Source organism: Heliangelus exortis, chromosome 2 (assembly GCF_036169615.1).
Source record: "Heliangelus exortis chromosome 2, bHelExo1.hap1, whole genome shotgun sequence".
NCBI lineage: Eukaryota > Metazoa > Chordata > Aves > Apodiformes > Trochilidae > Heliangelus > Heliangelus exortis.
Window position 1 is genome coordinate 143,092,951 of NC_092423.1, and position 23,306 is coordinate 143,116,256.

Below are 23,306 nucleotides of genomic sequence, written 5' to 3' on the forward strand. Positions count from 1 at the left end.
ATTTGAAAGCAGTGGTTTTGTCCCCAAAGTCTTGTATAAGTCAAGGGCAAATCTACTGGCCTCTTTTTGCTTCTTTCCCCATTTGCAATGTGCCATCTTTTGTCAGGGGCAGCAGGGAAGGTACAGATGCTTTTTGGGATTTTCTTTTGCACATTAGAACAGGATCTGAGCTTCAGGCATGTCTGGAATAATGTTTGTAGTGCAAAGGACAGTCTGGCTTAAGACCTGGCTCTGAGCTCTTCTGAGCCCCCTCCTTCCCATTGCTGGATTTTGTTCCTTTTGCTGTTTCTGGGCCAGCTCTTCAGGAACAGCCTGTTCTCCCTGTTAACTCATCACCACACCCTCCTTCTTTTAGATAGCATATGGGATAAGATGTTGCCTGTAGCCATCACTCTGCTGACTGCTGCCCTGGAACTGTTCTTGCTAATAAGGCAAATGTCCTTTAGATAAGTTGTTTGGACCAGCCCATCTCTCAAGCCTTGTGTGGGAAACTTACATGGGTGGTCTTTTCTCCAAGCTCTCCCTGGATGTCTTTCCCTGTGATCCCACTGTCTCCTTATCCCTGATGCTTTGCTCAGCTACTGCTATGGGCAGCCAGAACGTGAGTGAGAGAACCCCACGTTGTTATGCACCAAGGACACCCTGCTTTCTGGGGCTGCAGAGTGGGGTTGGCTGAGTTCAGCCTGGTCACCTGGGTGTCCATGTACCCACGGGTATCCTCCTCTCCAGACTCCAGCACAGGAGATGGGTGAATGCCTGCTGCAACCCTGTGTTGCAATGCAGTGGCCATGAGAGCTTAACCAACTTATCCAAGTCTTGCAAGACAAATATTCTGAGCCAAACCCTGCTGATTTTCATAAAAGGATAGGATTCTGTTCCTAGCCATGAACTAGCAGCCAAAAGAAGGATCTTTACCATGCCAGGTCTGTAGGATTTTAAATGTGGTGCTTCGTGGAAATCCAGAGTTTCCTTCTGGTTTGGGGAGTTAATAGTTATGGATTCTGTGAATATGGGATGTCAGACACTGGTCCTCAAAGATCAGCCCTACATCCCCGTCAACCACAGTGGATTTTATAGCAGGTTTCAAATTATTAGATTTTGGTTTACAAATTATTCTAATGTGCTAGAGGGGTTTCAGACAAGGAATGCTGTCCCAGGTTTACACAGTAAATTGACAGATAGTTAATGTAACAAAAATAGGGGAGGATGCTGGGGAAGAAAATTCACTGTATACTACAATTTAATACCTAATTCCACTATTTTACTGGAAAGCTGATGTGAGCTCTGTGTAGGGTCAAGAGCCTGAGACCAGATTGACACCAGTGTTCTAATATCTGTTTTTCCCTAATTTGTGTCTGAATCCAAACTGAAGCCAATGAGACTTGCACACTCATGTGAGACTGTGAACTTGGATGAAGAAAAGGAGAAATAAGAGACAGAAACCATAATTTTATAGGCTTGTGCAGCTTAGGAGAGCAGGGGAGAGAGGAGGAAAGGGACCTGGGGACAAGGTGAAATGTGGGGGTGTATGTTGAGATATGGTCAGTTATGGGATGTCTGGTCCATAGTTATGTGGCTGCTTGTGGCTCAGCGCGGCCTTGGGGCCTGGCAGTCTTCCTAAAGACAGTAAATTCCCATCATGTGAGACTTCCTTGAACCTTGGGTAGGCTTTGTTTCTTCATGGTGGCCTGGAAAATGGATGCTATCTCTGAGAAGTACAGTGAGGCTGCCAGCATGATGGATTTGCATGATGCCCTCTCCCCTCTCTGTACTTTCTTGATGCAGAACTTGCACGGTGGAGATCTTTTTTTTTTTTTTTTTTATTAAATCTCAACTGTTAATCTCCTTGGTACATTTGAGAAAGAAAAGGACAAGTTAAAAAATGCACTTCTGACTCCAGATTCCACTTTTCTGTTGATACAGCTGTGTGGTTCCTACTCGATGGCTCAGTAAACAGGGGGTTTAACCCTTCAAATTCTGCAGCTGGTTTTCTGCAACACCAGTTTCTCCCCTTAAAGCAAATATCCCCTCTTGTCTCTGTCCAGAGCAGCCTTTTTTTTTTTTTTTGTCTCTGTTTTTGCACATCCCCACATATTTCACATCCTGTCATGGTTTAACACTTTATAAAGAAGAACAGGATTTCCTTTTGCCTTTGGTGAAAACATTTCTCTCATTTTCAGCCCCCACTTTCTGGTGGTGTGTTTGTGAGGTGAAAGTAATTATACCTTTTAAGTTTATATCAGGATAATTAATAATTATTAACGGAGTGTGGGGATTTTTATGCATAATCTCACCAGTGCAAAAGGTCCCACTGATCTACTGTCTTGCAAATGTGGTAGCTTCTTAACCAGATCTGCAATGTTTTACATTATCAGACAACAAACTGGTGATTTCCTCAGTGATATCTTTGGAGCCATTGCACACGTGCATTTGATGGTAAGTGGTTTTTATTTGTTGACCTGCTCTAAATTAATTTGACCCTGTAAATCATCTGACTTTCATTAACATTAATATTCTTTCAGGCATTCATATTTTAGTCACACAGTTCTGGCTGTCATTTATCCTTTTTGGTAACTATGAGAAGGGAACAAGACACAACCATGTGCAATAACCATGAGGTTATGTGGTCTAAATGAGAAAGGAACTTAAGCAAGAGTTGTTAAAAGCAGAGCTGCTTACATTGGCTCCTTTTAGTATTCTTGCTGTAACCAGATCTTACTGCACTGGCAATTCCAGGTCCCCATCAAAACTGATTTCTTCCCACTCTTCTTTCTCCAGCTATGTTTCTAGACAAACAAAAGTGAATGCATCTTGTGAGAGGTCTCTTTTCTTTCATTCCTTCTCTGGAGGAGAGATAATGAGATATCCTCTTGGTTGTGTAAGAACTGGGTAGTTTTTGCATTCACTAAGAAAATTTTTTCTGCTTTTAATGGGAAGAATTGACCCTCGATATTGCCCTCCTGATGGACGTGTCCTGTAATCAGCATATTTCTTTCCTTTCTTAAGAAAGAAGAGGAGGTTAGTTTGTTAGTGGGCTGAGCCTGTAGCTCAGGTGAAGTTAATTATAGTGTTCAGAAAATTAGGAATAATGCAAAAGCACTTCATGCTTTTCCATGTCTTATTAGATGCCCTCTTTGGAATGGCTTTGTTTTGGGGTTTTTGTTTTTCATTTCATTGAAAGTGGTGATGGTTTTGACTTCTACCATGATCTCCAGACAGGTTAGAGTCTCTTCTGAAGAATTTTTTATCTCAGGTTGGTGCCAACCTTAGGGGCTTAGTTTCATACTAGACTACATTAAGTTTGTGGACTTCTGGTGTCCTTTTGCATACCCCTTCATCTCAAGAACTGTACAACATTTCACACTTGATTGCCATGAGTCTTGAGCTGAGGAACTGCATAAGAATGTCACTAGATCTTGGTTTCCCAGATGCCAAAGAAAAAGGGTGCTTCATTCCACAATTCTTCTTTTGGTAGATTATAAACTATTTGGTCAGGTTTGTCTCTTGTAACAGATCATCAAAAAACTCAGCACAGCTGTATCCTGGATCTGCTGCATCAGATGACAAGTACATTGAGTACACTGAATTTACAGTCTCTGCCTTTCTGCTTAAAAAACCTGGACTCCAGTCTACCTCAGGGTCTTGACTATCATCTAGAAAAGTTAAGAAGCTCCAGATTTGTTTACTGGTTTCTTCCACCCTCATAGCTTTAGACCTCATGTTCTCCAATATCATCTGTGTGAAGGATCTTTGTATACACGTTTTGGCAAGTAATGTCTCTGGGCCACGTCACCAGCTAGTAAATACCTTCAGTTAGGCTGGGGTTGTTCCATGGATTTGGGACAGATCAGCTCAGGAAAGGTTGGGAAAAGAAGGCCTATAGCTAATTACCATACTCCTGCTAAATGATCTCACCACAAATTTGGCAAGTTTGTTTGCTCTGATCTCACTTTAACTTCTGATATGAGCTTACAGCACTTTGTCATTTCTCTAGATTTTGGGTCATCACATTTCTGGCTTGCTGTCTGTTGGGATGCATGGGTGTAGGCTCCCTTTCAGCTGTGGTCTGTACATCTAAACTCATCCAGAGTTTGCAGTTACATTTCTATTGAATTTACTGGTTTTATTTAAATGTCTTTAATCTTTGTGTGTGTGTGTGCTTGTACTGTGGATTTTTGCTCTTTTGAGTCAAAAGAAAAAATGTTCAGAAATGTATTCTTAGCATTCTACTTCATCTCTCTTTTTAGACATCAAAGATATCTCTGTTGCAAAGGACTTCAGGTTTCCTTTTTGCAATCCTTTTCAGCTTGTTTTAAATACAGTGACAAATGTCTAATTAAATCTGTTGGGATGATTTTAAGAGACAGTTGTTTGACATTGGTACCCTGTGATATGGCAAAAAGCTTGGTATCAGCTTTAGGAGTAAATCAGATTAGGAAGACAGTTTGTCCTCAGGGAATTCAGTACTCCTGTTCCTTGTAGAAGTGATATAAAGCAGCATCTGCTCTGTGCTCTGAATCACTTTGTACTTTCCTGCAGACCCTTGAACCTGAGGTAGATTATTTGGATATGCATCTATTTTAGTGGATCAGCTCATAGCACTCTGAGAAATATACTGGGAATATTTCTAAGGATTTTGAAAGAGGTGGAAAGGAATCACATAATGAAGATAGAAAACAGAAGTGTTGAAGGCAGCATAGGCCATGGTGCTCTTTCTGTCCTGCTGTGGGTGTGTAGAGATGCCTGTAGAATTTGATGGGAGAGGAGGTAGGTGTTCAGTTCCCTTTTCTTCTTTGTGACAGCCTGGGCACTGATGTTGATTCACAGACTCACATCTGTGGCTTGCCCCTCACCCTGTCTCAGCCATTTGATAGAAGTTTAATTTGCAGAAGGGGTTTGTGGTTTGTCTCCTGACTCTGTGAGTCTCTTTTGCTTCTGCACCCTCGGTGTGGTAACAACACTCATTTGCTTCTCATGTATCTTAGCAGCCCTACAATCCAGTTTTCAAAGATTTCCAGATGCTTGGTGCTTGTTCAAGAGCATCAGTCCAACCTCTCGCTGTCTGGCTGCATCCCATCGTCTTCAGTCTCCTGTTTATATTCTTTAATTTTAATGCTACCATTCCTAGCTCAATGCTTTTTTAACACCATAAATACTTTCTTCATTCCCTTGGGTTTTCTCCTGTCAGACTTTGCACACTGTCTGTGCACAGTCACTGATGAGGAGGGTTGCAGCTCTTGCCATCCTTTCAGTCTTCCCTATATCTGTACAAATCAATAAAATCAAAGCCACTTACCTAATAAATTCCAGATGTTTTTAAAGCAGTTTGATTTTCATATACAGAAGTTAAGGTATTTACTTTATGGTAGCTTTATAGAAGTAAACTAAACTCTCTGTGCTTCCCACAAAGTTATCAGTAACTCTGTATCATCTGTACCAACCATGGGAACTTGTTTTCCACCATCTGGTACATCATGTGCTTCTTTCTAACTGCATGCAGTAAGCACTGATAATGCACTGGTGTCTCTCAGTATGAAAAGTTTAGTGCAGTAAGATTTGGTCTGTGATCTTTGGAGGTTTCATCATTCTCAGGGATCTCATGGTGGGGGTATCAGCTGAATTTTTCACAATATAGATTTGATGGTACGATGGTACCACAAGGCCTCCAAGCAAGGCCATATTATGTGTTGAACAAAGGTCAGTGAGGTTTCTGGAGGCTGTAGGGGAGATTCTGCCTTTCTCATTCTTCACTTAATTTTGTTTCCATTCTGTTTAGTTTGAATAGGACTTGATCTTGGTCAAGAGGGGTTTTATGCAGTGGTGAATGATTCAGGTACTTCCTCCCCCCACCTTTCTGGCAATACTTTCTCCTGTTGTGAACCAAAAGATCCCCTCTGATGTCCTTTCATTATTTGTGAACTCTACTTATGCATCTCTCCTCTGGCATTAGGATGAGAAGAGGAATAAATATTGCAGTCCAGGAGAAAGAAAGAAGGGATCTCATTTGATTGCTCCACATCCTTAGTGCTGAAGCAGAGGTGTCCTTGTGCCCTCAGGCTGTCTCTGTAGGGAAAGAGAAGATGGAGCCAGAAGTGCAGTAGCTCTAAACTTGGCTGTGCAGAGTGGTGGGGACCAAGGCACAAGACTTACCCTTGCAAGCACAACACAGCAATCACATGTAAGGGGCTTGGGATTGGTAGTATTAACAAGTGCATTATTGCCATTATTCCCTCCCACTGCTCAGTGAGATGATACCCCTCTCCCACTCAGGCCTTCAGTAGGTTCCTGATTTGGTTTTTCAGAAACAGCCTCAAGCACCAGTCAGACTCTGGCTGAACACTTGGATTCCATGATTCTGTGAAGAAAAGCTGCTTGCCTCACAGAAATATGGCCAGATTATACCCAGATCAGATGGCCAGGCTGTGACATTGTTATGGATGCCTTTGCTTCAAAAATACGAGTGCTACTTTACTAACCTCTCTGCACACACAGAGTGAACTCACTTCAGATGCTACAGGAGACTTTTGCCATGATTTAGCATGTCAAAGGGTAATAAAACATACTTCAACCTGGTTCTGCAGAGAGACTGAATTATCTTCGGGTCCTTCTAGAGGATGAGAAAGTCTGGCAACTTCTGTTGGCCCTAAGGATGTTGCTGACCTATATTCCTTCCATCTGCATTGTCTGTCTAACAGATCTCAAAAAATAATATAAGTTACAGTTACCAAAATATGCCAAGCTTGGCACAAAACTATCCTTTCATCATGGGACTCTAACTGGAAATGTTAATGTTTATTAAGACAAGTTGTAGTCTCCATCTGTTTTTTTAGTTAACCACGGGGAGATAGTAATGCAGTCTTACTGCTCATTTTTCATTGAGAGTCTTGAGATGGCTTTGATGTAAGGATACAACACCATATTAAATGGCAGTGATGTTTTTCTGGATGAAGCCATGTGTGCCATGTGTTCCAAAGGGGCCATTAAAATAGCAGTAGAAGCAGCTTCTCTTTCCTTCTATTATCTTGAAATCTTCCATCTACAAAACTAAACTTCTAATAGGTTTTCTGCTATCAGACAAAATAATTAGCTGCCAGATAGCATTTTTGGCTGTGCTTATGATATGAGATGCAATGGACCTGATAATCAGAATTCTTTTGTCTCCACTAAATTCACATTTAACAAAAAGATTAGCTTTTATTTCCTGTTTCAGAACCATATTTTAATATTTTGTGTACCAGAACCAGATTTTAATTGGCACAATGCAAGACTGAACAGATGAAGACACCTTTTTGGTCTTTTTTGTTCATGACCATATTCCTCCTGTGCTTTTGGTAAGGTTTGCATTCACAGGCTGCCAGAAACACTGGTGGTCAGGGACATCTGGAGGTTTTTAATCCAACAGCTGAGGATGAAAAATTCAGAGTCTCCCTGGGTAATTTGTCCCAGTGCTGCACTGCTCTTCTGGTGAAGAACTTGTCTTCCTGGTGTTCAAACTAAACCTCTCCAACTACACTTGGTGGCTGCTGCCCACTGCTAAACCCTCTGTTAGGACTTAGAACAGGGGACTGATGCTACATCACTCATTAACTTATTTTCCAGACTGCCCAAGCCCATCTCCCTCAGCATCTTGTCCTAGGTCTTTTAGGTCTCTGACTATCTTGGTTGCCATCTGCTGGCCTGCCAGTTCCTTGATATCCTATTTAAAGTGGGCATTCAGAGCTGTAGCTCAGGAAATTAATTAACTACTGAGATCTTGCCAAGACTTGATTCTTTTCCAAATTCTTATTCCTTCATACAGACTATTAAGCACTGGCAAAATGAGAGCAAGTAACTAGCCCCGAGTGTGGATTTCAAGGAAAAAGACACTTTGACATCTGGGAAATGAAGTGATCAATTTGGAAGTGCAAAGCCATGAGAAAAAAGCATCCTCTCCTGACGTGAGAGGAAAATTACTATTTAAAGAAAATAGGGATGCATAACTTCCTCAGTTCACCAGCATCTCCAGGGAAGTACAGATTTATGTAAAAAAACACTGTTTCAAATTGGAAAATTCAAATAACAGTGAAAATTTAAAATGAAAAATTGTTTTAGATCAAAATGCTTTGCATTGGAACAGAAACAGAAAATTGTTTATGCTTTAAAATGCAGCTTTTAATTTTCATTAGAAAAATCACCAAAACCAAAATGATTTTGAAAAATACCAGGAAATCTGTAGTATTCTTGCCATGGCAAAAAATAAGTAAGTGGAGCTCATTAATTTTATTTTACTTTTTGCCCATTTTAGGACAGAGTGTTGTCAGTGGAGTAAGAGGACAGAAGGGTCTTCCTTTTGATTTCAAGGCCATGACTGAAAAATTGGAGATAAGAAAATGCAGAACATGTCTAATTGCAAAGTAAAGCCTCTGCCAGAGCAGCCTGCTCTTTTCTGGGAGGAGTTGAGATACTGCTTGGGATACCCAGCTCTTGGCTCATATGTCAACATCTTGTTCTGTAGAGTTCTAGGGTGGTTTGTAATCCCATGACCTTGGAGGGTGTGGGTGCACTTTCCTCTTTCCTAAAATTGGAGTCTGTCTGCTTGTCCCTTCTGGAGACCTTTCTCATTGCTGCACCAGATGGTCCCTGTTACTTTTCAGTCTCTAGTTCAAGCTGGTTTCAAGCTGGATGAGCACAAAGTGAACATGAGCAGCACAAGGAATTAACGTGTCCTCAGAGCACAGAAATGACATTGTTTAATACCCTGATTAGTGGAGTCTGTGATGGCAGTGTCAATTTGGTAATGATGTCCAAACACTTTAAGATTCCCCTATTCTAAGTAAGCTCTCCTCTTGCTGGGACAACACTTACAAAAATCAAGTTGCTTTCTAACAGGGAAGTTCTTTCCCTCTGAACACTCCATGGAAAAATGTGAAGAAAATGTGAGGCCTCACTGAGTTTGCCAGTATAAGCAATATTTTGGCAAAGAAGCGGATGTATGTAATCTTTACTCTGTAATTGTCTAAACTGAGTTAGAAAATACTATTCCAAACATCTGCATACATTCTTCCCACAAATACATTTCCCAAAATAAAGTTATGGGAATTTGGTTGTTCATCACTCATAGATCAACAGAAATATTATGGTTGACTCACTGTGGATATTTTATTTTCTTAGTCTGTTGAATGTTATGCTTCATGCAGAATGTTCCTTTCTGCTCAGCCTAGAGTGCACAGCAAGAATATATCCAGCTGGCACCAGACATCTATAAAACTGTCTCATATTTTCTGGGTTCAGAGTCTGTTATCTTACAATATGTTCTTGTTCTTGAAATCCCAGAGATTCCATGTCTGGGATCAATTTTAATGAGGTATCTAGAAGCTCATGCGCTCTGGGTAAGCTTGAGCCTCAAACAATTATATTTTCCTCTTACTATATGTCCTGAAGAATCTTATTTACATCTCTGACCTGATGCTAGCCTACTTGTCACTAGTGTTACTTTGTGATAGTTTATGAGCATTCATGGGAACTTAGGGGCCTGTAGTAAAACACTGAGGAAGTCCTGAGAGCACTGCTGATCGTGCTGTAAGAACTGGCTCTTTATTGACCTGTTTTGGGTCCAATAATAATGCAAATATTCAGCAATGGTCAGCTCAGAAGTTCCAACTGAACAAGATCAAGAAACAAATTTCTACCTTGAGGGCCTACTTGAGGTTACACTGATGTAAGCCAGGTCCCATTTTTCACTGTTAATGTGCCCACCTCTCTGACAGGCAACAGAGGGATGGTATGTGACTATATTGCAGAAAATATTTATATTTCATGTTGGCTTTTTGTTTTTACTTCTTTGTTACTCCAGACAATGTGTTCTCCTGGGAACTGTGCTATGTCAGGTTGGTATTAGGATGTTGCAATCCTTGCCTCTGGGATTCCTTTTTGGTTAAATCATATTAGTTCCTGGGAACATTGAGAGTGGTACGTGGTGGTGGTTTCTGCTCTTGCTGTCTGAATAGTTCAGCCAGTAGGTGGAACCAGGAGAAAGCAGATGGATCATCTGGCAGACAGGCAGATGTCTCACTCTCACTCAAACTCACCGCCCTTTCCTGCTAGATGCATCCTGGTGTGTTTTAAATTCAGTGTCCCTGCTTAGGACAGCTGAACTGCAAAATCTGGAGTTGTTTCTAAACATTGGCAGTCTGATGCTCTCAGACCTTGGTAGATGCTCTCTCCCTGGTATAATGTTCAGGTCAGTCTGCAGACCGACTGATTTAATGTGTTATACAGTGGGAAATTAAAAGGAGTCCAGCCCACAGCATGTGCCCTGCTAAACAGCTGAGGTAGCTGAGAGTGAGCTCAAAAGTCCTTCTAGAGCAAATTACCAGCAAGGAGAAGACAGTGGGGTGTGACAGGGAACTATGGATTGAGCAGACCCCTGTCTGTCAACTTCCACACACCTCGAGTACTGTGTCCAGTTCTGGGCCCCTCAGTTTAGGAAGGATATTATGGTGCTGGAGCAGGTCCAAAGGAGGGCAACCAGGCTGGTGAAGGGACTTGAGCACAGATCCTATGAGGAGAGGCTGAGGGAGCTGGGGGTGTTCAGCCTGGAGAAGAGGAGGCTCAGAGGAGACCTCATCACTCCCTACAACTCCCTGAAAGGAGGTTGGAGCCGGGGGGGGGGGTTGGGCTCTTTTCCCAGGCAACTCTCAGCAAGACAAGAAGGCACAGTCTTAAGTTGTGCCAGGGGAGGTTTAGGTTGGACATTAGAAAGAATTTCTTTACTGAGAGGATGATCAGACATTGGAATGGGCTGCCCCGGGAAGTGGTGGATTCTCCATCCCTGGAGATATTTAAAAAGAGACTGGATGTGGCACTCAGTGCCATGGGCTGGGAACTGCAGCGGGAGTGGATCAAGGGTTGGACTTGATGATCTCTGAGGTCCCTTCCAACCCAGCCAATTCTATGATTCTATGATTCTATGATTCTCATAACCATTTCCCCAGCTCTGACAATAGAAGAGGAGTTGATTTAGCAGCCCCTATCATTTCTGGACTTTTCCCCTTGAATAAACTGGATAGTGGATAGCTTACCACTACCTTCACTCAGCTGATCATCATGAGAAAAATACTTGAAAGAAAAAGTCTTTAATAGTAAGATTGTGGCACTGAAATGTGGAAACAATACACATTATGATATTTCTGAACAACTGTTAAAACTGTACGCAAAGGAATAAATTGCAATACATGTAGATCTTTGCTATTTAAAAGCAAAGCTGGAAGTTTCCTCATGCATTATATAAAAGGTCTGCTATATGTTTGCCTGTCATGCAATTTGGTCTGTCTGCACTAATTTCAACACTATAGATTGGTCTTTCCTCTTTTCCAAACTAAAACAAACTTACAAATAAAGTATTTTCCAACAAATTGAAAGTAGACTTTGCCAGTTGGTAGAACATGCTGATAAAATGCTGCTGTCTATTTGGTATTTTAAGACTTGGATAGCAAAACTCATAGGTATTAAAAATACTGGGTTTGTGACCATGAGAGACTGGGAGCAATTTTTTTTTTTTCTTCTCTGAAAGTTATTGTTAGAGATATGCTATTCTCTGCAGATGCAAAAACAGGCTAATTTTGGAGCTTGCCAAGCATAGATCAGGAGGGGCTCTAATAGAGAGATATCAGCCGTGACAGGGTGAGATGGGGTTTTAATGAGAATGGGCTTGTACCTCCAAAAGCAGCAAATTAGGGCTTGTGAATAACTTGTGGTGGAATATTTTCTCCAAGATAATAAATCTGCCCTAAGATTGTAGAGTATAGAAAACAAGTTAATTACCAGTACCTGGGAAAATTAATTTCCTGGCAGGCACATTCTTTTATCTTTCTGACATTTAAAAATAAACTTTCAAATCCCCACTGCTGTGCTTTTTGGTGTTAAGTTTCTCCTTGCTCTCATTTTGAATTTCTTAAAAAAAACATTGTCCTCCTATATGTTATATTGACCCTAAAGGCATGAGTCCTGAAGCCTTAACTTATATGAGGGAGTTTCATTGTGTATTTGTTTTTTATTATTATTTTATCTAGTTAAGCATGTCAATTCATGAAGGCCATTGCAGTGTGATTTCCTCATGATAGTACCAGTGGAAGAGTTGTTTTTTAATGTGGTATTTATAAAGCATTATGCATGATATCTTAATCATCATACCTATTAATACAGAAGTGTCTGTATCTCAAAATGTTCTGGAATGTTGAAGCAGTAAAGCTGAGTTACTTTTACAAAGGGATTTAGATATACAAGTGATCACAGCTGATCATGGAAAAAGAAAATCTTTCTAATGTATGGTGGGCAACAGTTTCCAAAGAATGGGTCTTTTTTGGGTGGTGATGGAGCCTAGGACATGATACCACTTCTATCACTCCATGCCTTCCCTATATGTAAAATGTGGGACTTAAAAGTATTTTGATGCCTGTCTGCACTGATTATTTGAAGATGCTCATGTAGCCCACACTAAATGTCCTGCCTATGCTTTACTCAGCCACAGCACAGGACATTTCAGCCTGCACGTCCACAACTACAACAATTAGTCACTAAAAGGACACATGAAAAGCTTCCTTGGCCAGCTCAGACGTTAGACCTAGAAGAAGGGTTGTAAAATAGCTTACTCTAAATTCCTGTCTACCACAAGACACCAAAGAGTTTCCAACAAACCAATCCCTGGCAAGAATTCAGTCTTAGCCCTTCCCACGTTAACTAAAACCATAGGACTAAGAGGGTTTTCTTTACTACCTGTGTTGATTCACAGACACTTTCATCCACACAAGGTGGAAACTGTTTGCTTGCTCATATTGACACTAGAAACAAGGGACTGTGAAAGGATTTGCCTACAGGGTTGGGCCACAGAAATGGGCTCTTTAAATTGTGTATCTGGAGTTGATTACTGAGCACTTTGGTAATGATCAGCAACAAAGTAAATAGGTTTATTGCACTTGAAGAGGCCTATTTTCTCAAGTGATGGCTTACTGCACCTACTTAAATTATTGTGAGTAGAATAAAAATTTCTACTATTTAAAGGCCCAGGGCTTTTAATTGATCTGAATGTTCCTATTTTAACAACTTTGTCAGCATCAAGGAGCCTTAAAGAGGAAGTAAATTATATTGGTATGTAATAGTTTAAACATGAGTTTCAATGGGATTTTAAGATAACTTTAAGGCCAACTGTTTGTATAGGAGGCCTTAATGGAATTGGGAATTATGCCCAGACAAAACACGTTGCCTATTTGGGAATGATTAGCAATGTGTTAACAATTTAGTGTTCCAAATACAGAGTAACTAGCTACCAAGATACTTACATACACCTTCAGATATTGCAGTAGCAGGTGTAGAAATGTACTTTAATAAAATTTAGCCTGCTAGCAAGAAAGTTGTAGAAGACAGTAAAAGAGCTTCATAGAAATATCCTGATGAATATATCATTGTCTGTGGAATTGCAATTTTGGGGCATTATTTTCCCCACAAAACCTTAAGTTGGGGCATTGGTATTTTTTTCATGGAGAGGTGATGGAAAACCTTTTGTTTAAGACATTTGAAACTGTAAAGAGGACAAAACACTAGGGAATATATAATACAGTACAGGGTAGCCAGGGAAGGATGGGATTGCCTTAGTAATTTCTGGATTTTAACTTTGCTTGTTTGAACGTCGAAAGGCTACTGATTTATTTTTTGCAGTCTCACATCCTGTGAAGAAAGGGGTTCTGGACCACATATATTAAAGCAGGGCAATATTCTGGCTGCTGTTGATAGCTTGTAAATAACCCAATTTGTTTCTGTGCCTGAGCTACTGTGCTCTTCTTGACCCCCATGTGCAGCTCAGGCTTTCTCTGCAGTGATCCTGGTAGAATAGTCACATCTTTGCTTTTCTCTGGATTGGTTTTCACCACAAGCATGGCTGGTGCTTTAAATGTCACCCAGAGTTAGCTCTGTAGGGGCTGGGGAGTACAGAAGGCAATGAACCTCTGCCCTCTCTGGGTTTTGCTATGTAATAGGCTACCCCAACATTCCATTAGCTCAGTAATAGTGACCTGATGGGTCTGCTGGAAAAGCATCACTGCACTACATGGAATTGATTATCTGCCTTAGTCAGGTTTTTTTTATCAATTTATCAGATTTTGAAATAATTTGCAGTTTTGTGTTTTGTCTTATTTGCCTAAGAAATGGAGATCAGGAAATGAAAACTTGGCAGTATTGTCCCCATAAAATTTTCCTTCCTTGCTCACCATGCAGGCAAATATTTGTGCATGGCTAATGGGAGAAACATCAACATTATGAAGCTTCATTTACAGTCATCCATCTCTGAGGTCCCACAGTGACTCCATATAGGAAAAAAGCATGTTCCAAGAGGTGATGGTGGAAAATCAGTGCAGAAATACCCTAATTATGTGGGTCAGGAAAGCATCATAGGAACTAGAGTATGAGACCTGAAAAAGCCCATCATGGCAAAGAGACAGACCTAAGAGACTCATGAGTACTTTAGAATTCACAGAGAGCATTTCTGCTGAATACGGTAGAAGGAACACTCTGAAGGATGGATAAGGGTGTTTGTCAGAGTGTTCAGAGGAAATTAATGACATGTTTGTTTGTTTTTGTTTAAAATGTTATGCCCACAATGTAGCTTCATTACTCAGGACTGGGACTTCGTCAGGGAGCTGAACTGTATGTGTGTTGTGTTACAGGGATGGAGACAGGCAAAATATTTTTCAAGCAGAAGTGGATGAACTTGTGCATTAAGACATCCAGACAATTATGCAGATTTTTGTTTCAAAGGTTATCTTTTGCTTTCTCTAATTTCATCTTTACTCAAGTCAAAGGGCAGGGATATTGTCAGGCAACAGTTGTCGTGGTATCAGTGGTACTGCAAGAAGAAATGAAATGGCCAAGGCACCCAGAGGAGGCCCTTGATAGTGTTCTAGGCCTGTGGGTTTCAGATCATTCTCACAACACAGAAGTTTGTGAGTGGGTGTCTGTGAGGGTGATGGGCTCATGGGCCACTTCTGGTCTCCTCATGGATTTATGGGATCCTGTGTTTTGGTTGCAAGATCCACACAACCCAGGGAATACAAGGCCAAACAGTGCCACACGTCACACTGCAGCACCATGACTTTTTATCTTGCTCAGTGATATGAAGGGCAAGATCTTCTTGCTGCCTGAGGAAGCCTTTAGGTAGCCAATGAGCCCTAGAGCCACCTTTCAATGAACAGGCACAACAGCTGGGACAATCATCTGCCAGAGCAAGGCATCACAGGGTGACACAGACTGGACACATGTCACACCTTTTTCTTGTGTATCAGGGCATCTTGAGATGTGTCCTTGTGTTCCTACAAGGAGAGAGACAAAAGGGCTGAAAAAGGCTGAGTACCAGCAGGCTGGGGCTATGAGGCTTAGGTGCTAGTCCAAGCTGCAGAGCATTTGCCCTTGGCTGGCCTCTGAAGGGGTTTACAAGAGAGCAGTGACCATTCCTTTTCCATGGCCCTTTAGCATTTATTCTTAGGTTTAATTGCAGTCTCTTTAGACCTGAGGGGATTTTAGTTGAGGACTTCTCACTACAGGACCCGCAGCCTCCTTTTATTTGGAACACTATGGAAAGCTGTGTTTCTTTGTTTGTAGGCCATTGCCCAGACCTCTACCACCATGTCTCCCACCATCCCCACCACGACAGAGACCTACATGAGGACTCAGTACTGTAAGTGGCCGTGCGAGTGTCCCAAGTCCCCACCGCGGTGCCCCATCGGCGTCAGCCTGGTCACAGATGGCTGTGACTGTTGCAAGACCTGTGCCAAGCAACGTGGAGAAAATTGCACTGAGGCTGACACCTGTGACTTCCACAGGGGCTTGTACTGTGACTACAGTGGAGACAGACCTAGGTACGAAATAGGAGTATGTGCACGTAAGTGATGTACATATATTTTTGACTTAGTTACGCGTGGGCAGCTCCCCTCAGCAATGGTTGAATTTTACCTCATTAGATATCCAGCTGTACACTCATCAGCTCCTTCACTCATCATCTTCTACTTCCTTAGAGATGTCTTCATTCCCAGGGTAGTTTGCTGGATGAGAAATGGCATCTGAAGCCTTGCCATCTGAAGTCTCCAAGAAAGCAGACTCCACAACCTTCCTGGACAGCCTGTTCCAGTGCCCTGTCACCCTCACAGTGAAAAAATTCTTCCTAATATTTATACAGAACCACTTATGCTCCAGTTTATAACCATTGCCCCTTGTCCTATTATTAGTCACCCCTGAGAAAAGCTTTACTCCATCCTCCTGGCACTCAACACTTACATATTTATAAACATTGATGAGGTCACCCCTTATTCTCCTCTTCTCCAAGCTGAAGAGCCCCAGCTCCCTCAGCCTTTCCTCATAGGGAGATGTTCCACTCCCTTCATCATCTTGGTCTCTCTGCACTGTGCTCTTTCAAGCAGTTCCCAGTCCTTCTGGAACTGAGGGGCCCGGAACTGGACACAATATTCCAGATGTGGCCTCACCAGGGCAGAGTAGAGGGGGAGAAGAACTTCTCTCAACCTACTAACCACCCCCCTTCTGATGCACCCCAGGATGCCATTGGCCTTCTTGGCCATAAGGACACATTGCTGGCTCATGGTCATCCTTCCATCCAGCACCCCCAGGTCCCTTTCCCCTTCACTGCTCTCCAAGTGTAAATGTGAAGGGAAACCTGGAGGAGAGCTGGTTGTGAGATGAATAGATAGAATAACTGATCCACAGGAAGGAGAAAAGATTGCAAAGAGTGGGCTTCAATAAAATTAGGATATCAACAGAAGCTTCACAAGGGGCAAATTTGAAGAGTGAAGGGTAGCTGGGAGTTCCTTACAGAAATACTAGGGGTTGCTGTTCCTCAGTAGAAGAAGGACAGGAAGTGTTGTAAGTAATGAACTTGTCTTTGAAATTAGATCAGCCACCAAAAACAAGAATGTAAAAAGTGCAATCAAATCAGATTTTTGCCGGATATGAGCAAAATAGCAACAAGAGGAGCTATGTGCACCGTAAGATTAAACAGCAATGTTCAAGATAGGAAAAGATCCAAGGTTAAGAAAAGAGGATATGAGATCATTCAAATGCATTGTCTGGAGTGTGTGTGGAGCATTCATGGGAGGTCTGTAAAAACAGGTTAGACAAACATCTGTCAAGAATGACATTGTCACAGCTGGCCCTGCATTGGGAGAGGAAAACAAGCTCCATGTTGTCTCAGAGATACCTCAGCCTTCTTTTTAAAGACTTCCCTGTTGCTTAATGTTTATTTATTTAAATGCTTGTTTTCTTAGTTGGATTTTTTTTTTTTTATAATCCTCCCTTACATCACGGGCATTCATTATGTCTGTGGCCACAGCACTGTGGTGAATCATAGAATCATCATTGAATCACAGAATGGGTTGGGAGACACCTTAAAGATCATCCAGTTCCAACTCCCCTGCATGGACAGGGACACCTCCCACTAGACCAGGTTGCCCAAAGCCCCATCCAACCTGGCCTTGAACACTTACAGGGACAGGGATTCCACAATTTCCCTAGGCAACATGTTCCAGTGTCTCATCAGTCTCTTCCTAATGTCTAACCTAAATCTACCCTCTTTCAGGTTTAAACTATTACTTCTTTTCCTATCACTCCATACCCTCTTAGGACGTCCCTACCCAACTTTCCTCTATCCCCTTCAGGTACTGGGAGGCTGTATAAGGTCTCCCAGAAAACAGCTCTCCTGTTGTTGCTTGCTGCTCTCTGCACCAAGCAGAGACATCAGGGTGCTGAGCACAGGCCCAGGTGGGAAGGAAAGCACTGTGGGACCAGGACCAGGAACCTGCTCTCAAATTGCCTAATTTTCATGCAGACCCTGTGATGTTCTGCATGAAGGCATTCAGCAGCTCTTTCTCTATGCTCAAGGATGTTCTCATGATGAACCTCTTGATTTATCGGACCTGCAGAAAGCTGAACTAACACAGTCCAGGTGTGCTGGTAGTAAAACACCAGGAAATATAACAATCTGTTGAACTGTCACAATCCCTCTGCACACCTAGAGTTTTAACTGAACTCTCAGCTTTGGCTCCAGCACTGGATGATGTCTCTTCAGTTCAAAGGATGAAGCATTATCAAAATTGGAGCTTAGTGATCAGCACCTGTACTTCAAATTGCAATCACTCTCATTTTTGTGCAAAAGAAGGGATTTGCATTTGATGTTTTCATTCAGCCCATTCTAAAAATAGGAAAACTTTGTAGTGGTTTAATCCAGCATCTCAGTTTGTGTTGGCCCTGAAGCAGCTGCTTTGCAGCTCTGACCAGACTTAAAACTTGAGCAATGTGATGGCTATGTGTGCACACTGCCTCCGGGTGACCAAATAAGTAACTGAATTTTGAATTTTCCATTTCTGCCACTGGTTTCAAACAGCTCTCTGTGACTTTGAAACAAAAAACGTTGCTACTTTTTGACTCAATGTAATTCCTGTTTGTGGACAATAAAAAAAACCTATTTTTTGTGAATTTATTTAAAAATATATGTTGAATACTATTTTTTCACAGCTTTATATGTGTCACCTGATTTTCCATTGAAATTGTTCTGTGATAAACTGAGTGGCAACTAATTGCCTAAGTAGGTGCTCCTTGACTACCTTGTCTGTCCTGCTTCAGACAGGTACAGGTTTGGGAAGAGCTGTGTCATATTTGCAGCTCCATATAATCATCTCAGATGTCCCTGAAAACCTCAAATTTCACTCAATTTTGATTACTTTGATTACTCCTACTGTGAACAATATCTACCAGCATGCCATGTAATAAGTTCTAAGTGAGTATTTGTGGATCAAACATATTTTAGTTTCTAACTGCTTTTTTTTCCATGAAGCATTAAAAGTTTGAGGGTGGTTAGTTTGTTTGGGGTGGGTATTTTTACTTTTTTAATTTTTTTTCTTTTGTTTTTCTTTAGTTTTCTTTTGTTTTCTTTTATCTTTTTTCCTGTGATTCAAAATGAAAACAGTTTCCTAGATGGTGTGACCACATTTGGCTCAGCATCCTGCTGAACACATTGGCCCACAGCACTGCCATGATTCCATGTTGGCTCCATGAGCCCAGACAGCAGCTTGGTAAAGAAATGCATCAGTGCTCTTTGTGGCCAGCATGGTTTTAATGGTCTTCTGTGTGTCTGTCTGTCTTTTTCTTTCCTTTCAGAGATTGTCGGTGTCGGATGTGTCCTCAATGGAGTCAGGTACAACAACGGGGACACATTTCAGCCCAACTGCAAATATAACTGCACATGCATTAATGGGGCTGTGGGCTGTATTCCCATGTGTACAAACTCACGTCCTCCCCTTGTCTGGTGCCCAAACCCAAAGCTGATTAAGATGGCAGGGAAGTGCTGCGAGCAGTGGATTTGTGATGACTCCAAGAAAATCAGGAAGACATCTCCACGCCACATCTCCTCTGCAGGTAAGGTGGGCCTGAAGTGGACCTCTCCTTTGCCACTGAGGAACTGAACTCCAAGTTTACAACCAAAGTATCAGCTTGCACTGCCAGACCTGGCAGGAATCTGTCTTTGTGTGAACAATGCACAGAGACTCCTGCACAGCGTGGTGAAGGACAGGACATGCAAACCCCAGTGATGTGCTTGAACTCCTTAGCAGCAACATGAGATTAATCAAACATACTGGGGGGACAAATTCCTCTCTGAAGCAGTGCTGGAACTTTGAAAATGTCACAAGTACTTTCTACTTCATCTTTTTTTTTTTTTTTTTTTCAATCTGTGCCCTCTGGAAAACAGAACACTCTCAGTTTGATTTGATACTGAGACATTATGTTTGGGTTATATCACTTTACTAGTTATGAGTTTAAACCCCCTACATCTTAGCAGTCTGAAACTTAGATAACACCTTGAAAACTTGGAAGCTTCACTGTCCATTTTAAAATTGGGCTAATTTGTCTTCATGTTGGTAAAGCTTTTTAGCAGTTCTGGACTTATCACGTTACAGAAGTAATCTTCCACTTGACAACTCTTTTTTGTATCACAACTATCTTCTTTCCTCATACTCACATTCACTGTGTGGATAATACAGCCCATTTCACAGAGGTGGTACAATTTGACTCAAACATGGCCCTAAGTGCTTAAGATGGGTTCACCTTGCCAAATGCCATCCTCCTAACACTCTGTGATGTAATGCAGTGATGTTTTTCACATTAACCCCATTTCATATCCTGTCTCACAAAAGCAGAGCTCAAGGAAACATAGAATCCTTTTGGTAAGCCAGGATCTTGGTTCCTTAATAGTTAGGGATTTCCCCCCCATAAAACAAAACCTTAGTCTCCTTTTTGTGGGTTATAAACATCAGAGTTTAGCCCTGATTTCTGTCCCTGTAACTGACATCACCTGGTAGCTTTGAACTGTGAGGGAGGTCCAAATTCATAACATCTGCAACCAAAACTGGCTTTATGTCTTTATGGCCTATGTGCCAAAATAGGCATAACATAGCCTTGCTTTTTCTTCTTCCTTAAGAAGTGAGAAGTGAGCATTTATTAGATCTAATAGAATAGTAAATAGAATAGTGAACAAGCTCAATGCAGCAGAGTTTCTATCAGAGTTTTGGCTGTAAGCTTCACTGTGATTTGCAGACTGCTGGGGACTTTGGCAGGGTCTGTGAAGGAACTGAACAGGGGTTGTTGGCTGCTTTCAAAACAGAGCCCACCCTTCCTTCAAGTGGCTGCTGAGCTCCCTGAGAGCTATTCAAGCTTCTTCCTCCCCATGAAAGGCTGTGGCTTCTTCCCAAGCCCCTCGGCTATCCAGCAAAGACTGAGGACCACTTTCTGGTACAGGGAATCAATGGAATGGGCTCAGAACTAAACCTTCCTAAAGGGGTGAGATCAGATCTCATCCCTTTTATGCATCGGCTGGCGCAGGCTTCTGTAATTAAGTGTTTGTATTGTGGCAGCACCAGGAGGTCTCAGCAAAGGCCCCCCTGGTGTGAGGCTGTGAAGGGAAATAAAGAAATGAGCCCTGGCCCTGAGCGCTCGCAGCACTGGAGGGTCTGACGCAAGTAGGTCAGCGGCAAAGGGGGTGGGATGAGGAGGTTCACAGGAATGCTGAGGCACTTCACTGTGATTTAATTATTTGGGTTAACAGCCTGAATGTGTAACGAGCTGGGAAGAGGTTGCGTAATCCGGCAAGTGGCCCCTGTTGAATAACGGTGGGGTTAATGTGGTCTCTGCAGCGTACGAGGGAGAGGAGGAAGCCTGGCAGAAGAACTGCATCATTCACACCTCCCCCTGGAGTCCCTGCTCAAAGAGCTGTGGGTTGGGCATCTCCACCAGGATTTCCAATGACAACGAGCAGTGCCGGCTCCTGAAGGAAAGCCGCCTCTGCAACATGAGGCCCTGCCAAGTGGATATCACCAAATATATTAAGGTGGGGACTGTTTCTTCATGTGCCCCTTGGGCCTTGCCTGGACACGGGGTCAGCCTTTGTTTGGCAGCATTCAGGCTTCTGAGGGCTGCACTTCCACATGTATTTACTGTGCTGCAGAGAGGTCAGAAATGTGCTTCCACGTGCTGCAATGAAAACCTTCCCATGAGAGCTTTCATTCCACCCAAGAAGTCCTTGCAAGGAAAGGCAAGACAAGTATGCTCTGCTCACTGATGTTTTGGATAGGCCTGAGACACAGATACTAGAAAAGAAACGATGCTGGTCTTGGCTTTGAACTGCATTTTGCAAATATCCTAGTTGTAGCTTTTGGGTTCATGTGTCTAAACAACTAAATCTGCCACAACATAGGATCATAGAACAGCTAGGGTTGAAAGGGACCTTAAAGATATCTAGGTTTAACCCTTCTGCCATGGGCAGGGACAACCCCCACTAGATAAGGTTGCTTAGAGCCCTACCCAACTTGCCCTTGAATCCTCTAGATCAGGGCTGTAAAATGCTTCCCTTAGGCTTTTAAATATTGGGAAGGTTTTTTGTATGTCCTACCTCTGTTAACAATGAATATTAACCTGTCTTTTTCTGGTCTTCTCTAATATAGCCTGGGAAGAAGTGCTTGGCTGTCTACAGGGCCAATGAACCAATGAACTACACCATCTCAGGATGTGTGAGCAAAAGTCCATATAGACCCAAATATTGTGGTGTCTGCACAGACAACAGGTGCTGCACACCTTACAAGTCCAAGACTATTGAAGTGAGGTTTCAGTGCCCAGATGGAACTGAGTTTTCCTGGAAAATCTTGTGGATCAATGCTTGTTTTTGCAATCTGAACTGCAAGAACCCCAACGACATCTTTGCAGACCTGGCTCATTACCATGATTACTCTGAAATTGCTAATTAAATTGGCTAAATGCTGGAATTGACCCATTGCTCTGATTTTACAGAGGTTTTAAAATAAAAGGAGAATCTTTATCCTCTGACAGTGTACAATTTGGTTTTTCCTGAGTTAGGATGTTAAACCTCCCTGTTTTGCCATACAGTTTTTGGAGAGTTTTTGCCATACAGCTTTTGGAGAAGAAGTAGGATTTTCAGCTCTAATAGGCCTCTAACCATTACCCACAGCCAGACATTCCTCTATGCACAAATTCCAGGACTTGAATGACAGTCCTGTTTGAACTGCCATTTGTTAGGCCAGCTATTTCATTGCCCAAAGGAAAGACTGGTAGACTAGCATGACAGTAAAGTATGGCTATCAGTAGCTTAGACATAAAATTCAGACATTGTTACTGTAATTTCTTGCATAATTTGATCCAAGCTGGAAAACTGGCATTGGCATACATGTTTTATTTTCAACATTGGACTGGAGGCTTTGCTGCTGCTGACCCACAGGACTAGGCTCTTGTCTCTGTGACACTGAGATCAATCTAAGCACTCCCATTCTTCCATTCTGAGTTAGATCCTACCCTGTGGTGAAATTAATGGGAAAAGCTCAAGGAGAAGGTTTATCCTAAAATCTTTGCAAGGTGGGTTAGTCTGTACTAGGCTGGGTCAAAGAACCTCTGTGTCCTGCTCTCCTTAGAGTCACCTTAGTCTTAGTGCCAGGGACATTTTCAGTCTCTCTACCAGCTCTGATCTTGAGGAACCTGCATACTATGAATCCAAAATATCAATCCCAGAGCTCATTTTTTCAGAACAGACCCTCTTGTCCATGGACTACATATTGGTTTGACATAAGCTGTGCAAAAGTGAAGGAAAAAATGTAGAGAGTCAGATGAAAGATGAAGGACAAACCCCCTGGAAAACACCCCACTTATTCACATAGATATAGGGTGGTCTCTGCCTGGGGACCACCACCTCCTCCTCCCTGTGGTGTTACTGCATG

The 23,306-nt window shown here is 42.1% G+C and overlaps 1 protein-coding gene across 3 annotated transcripts in view; it reads left to right on the plus strand.

Moving 5' to 3' along the window:
- CCN4 (cellular communication network factor 4) overlaps positions 1-22,401 on the plus strand; it is a 32,949-nt gene extending 10,548 nt beyond the window's left edge. For 2 of the 3 annotated variants that reach the window (XM_071738423.1, XM_071738424.1), the window contains exons 2-5: positions 15,628-15,907; positions 19,189-19,446; positions 21,219-21,412; positions 22,026-22,401. In XM_071738423.1, coding sequence (XP_071594524.1) covers positions 15,628-15,907; positions 19,189-19,446; positions 21,219-21,412; positions 22,026-22,325 — 1,032 coding nt within the window. In that variant the 3' untranslated portion in view covers positions 22,326-22,401. The remainder of the gene's footprint in view (positions 1-15,627; positions 15,908-19,188; positions 19,447-21,218; positions 21,413-22,025) is intronic. The other variant, XM_071738425.1, reaches the window with a different exon arrangement.
- The last annotated feature ends 905 nt before the right edge of the window (positions 22,402-23,306 follow it).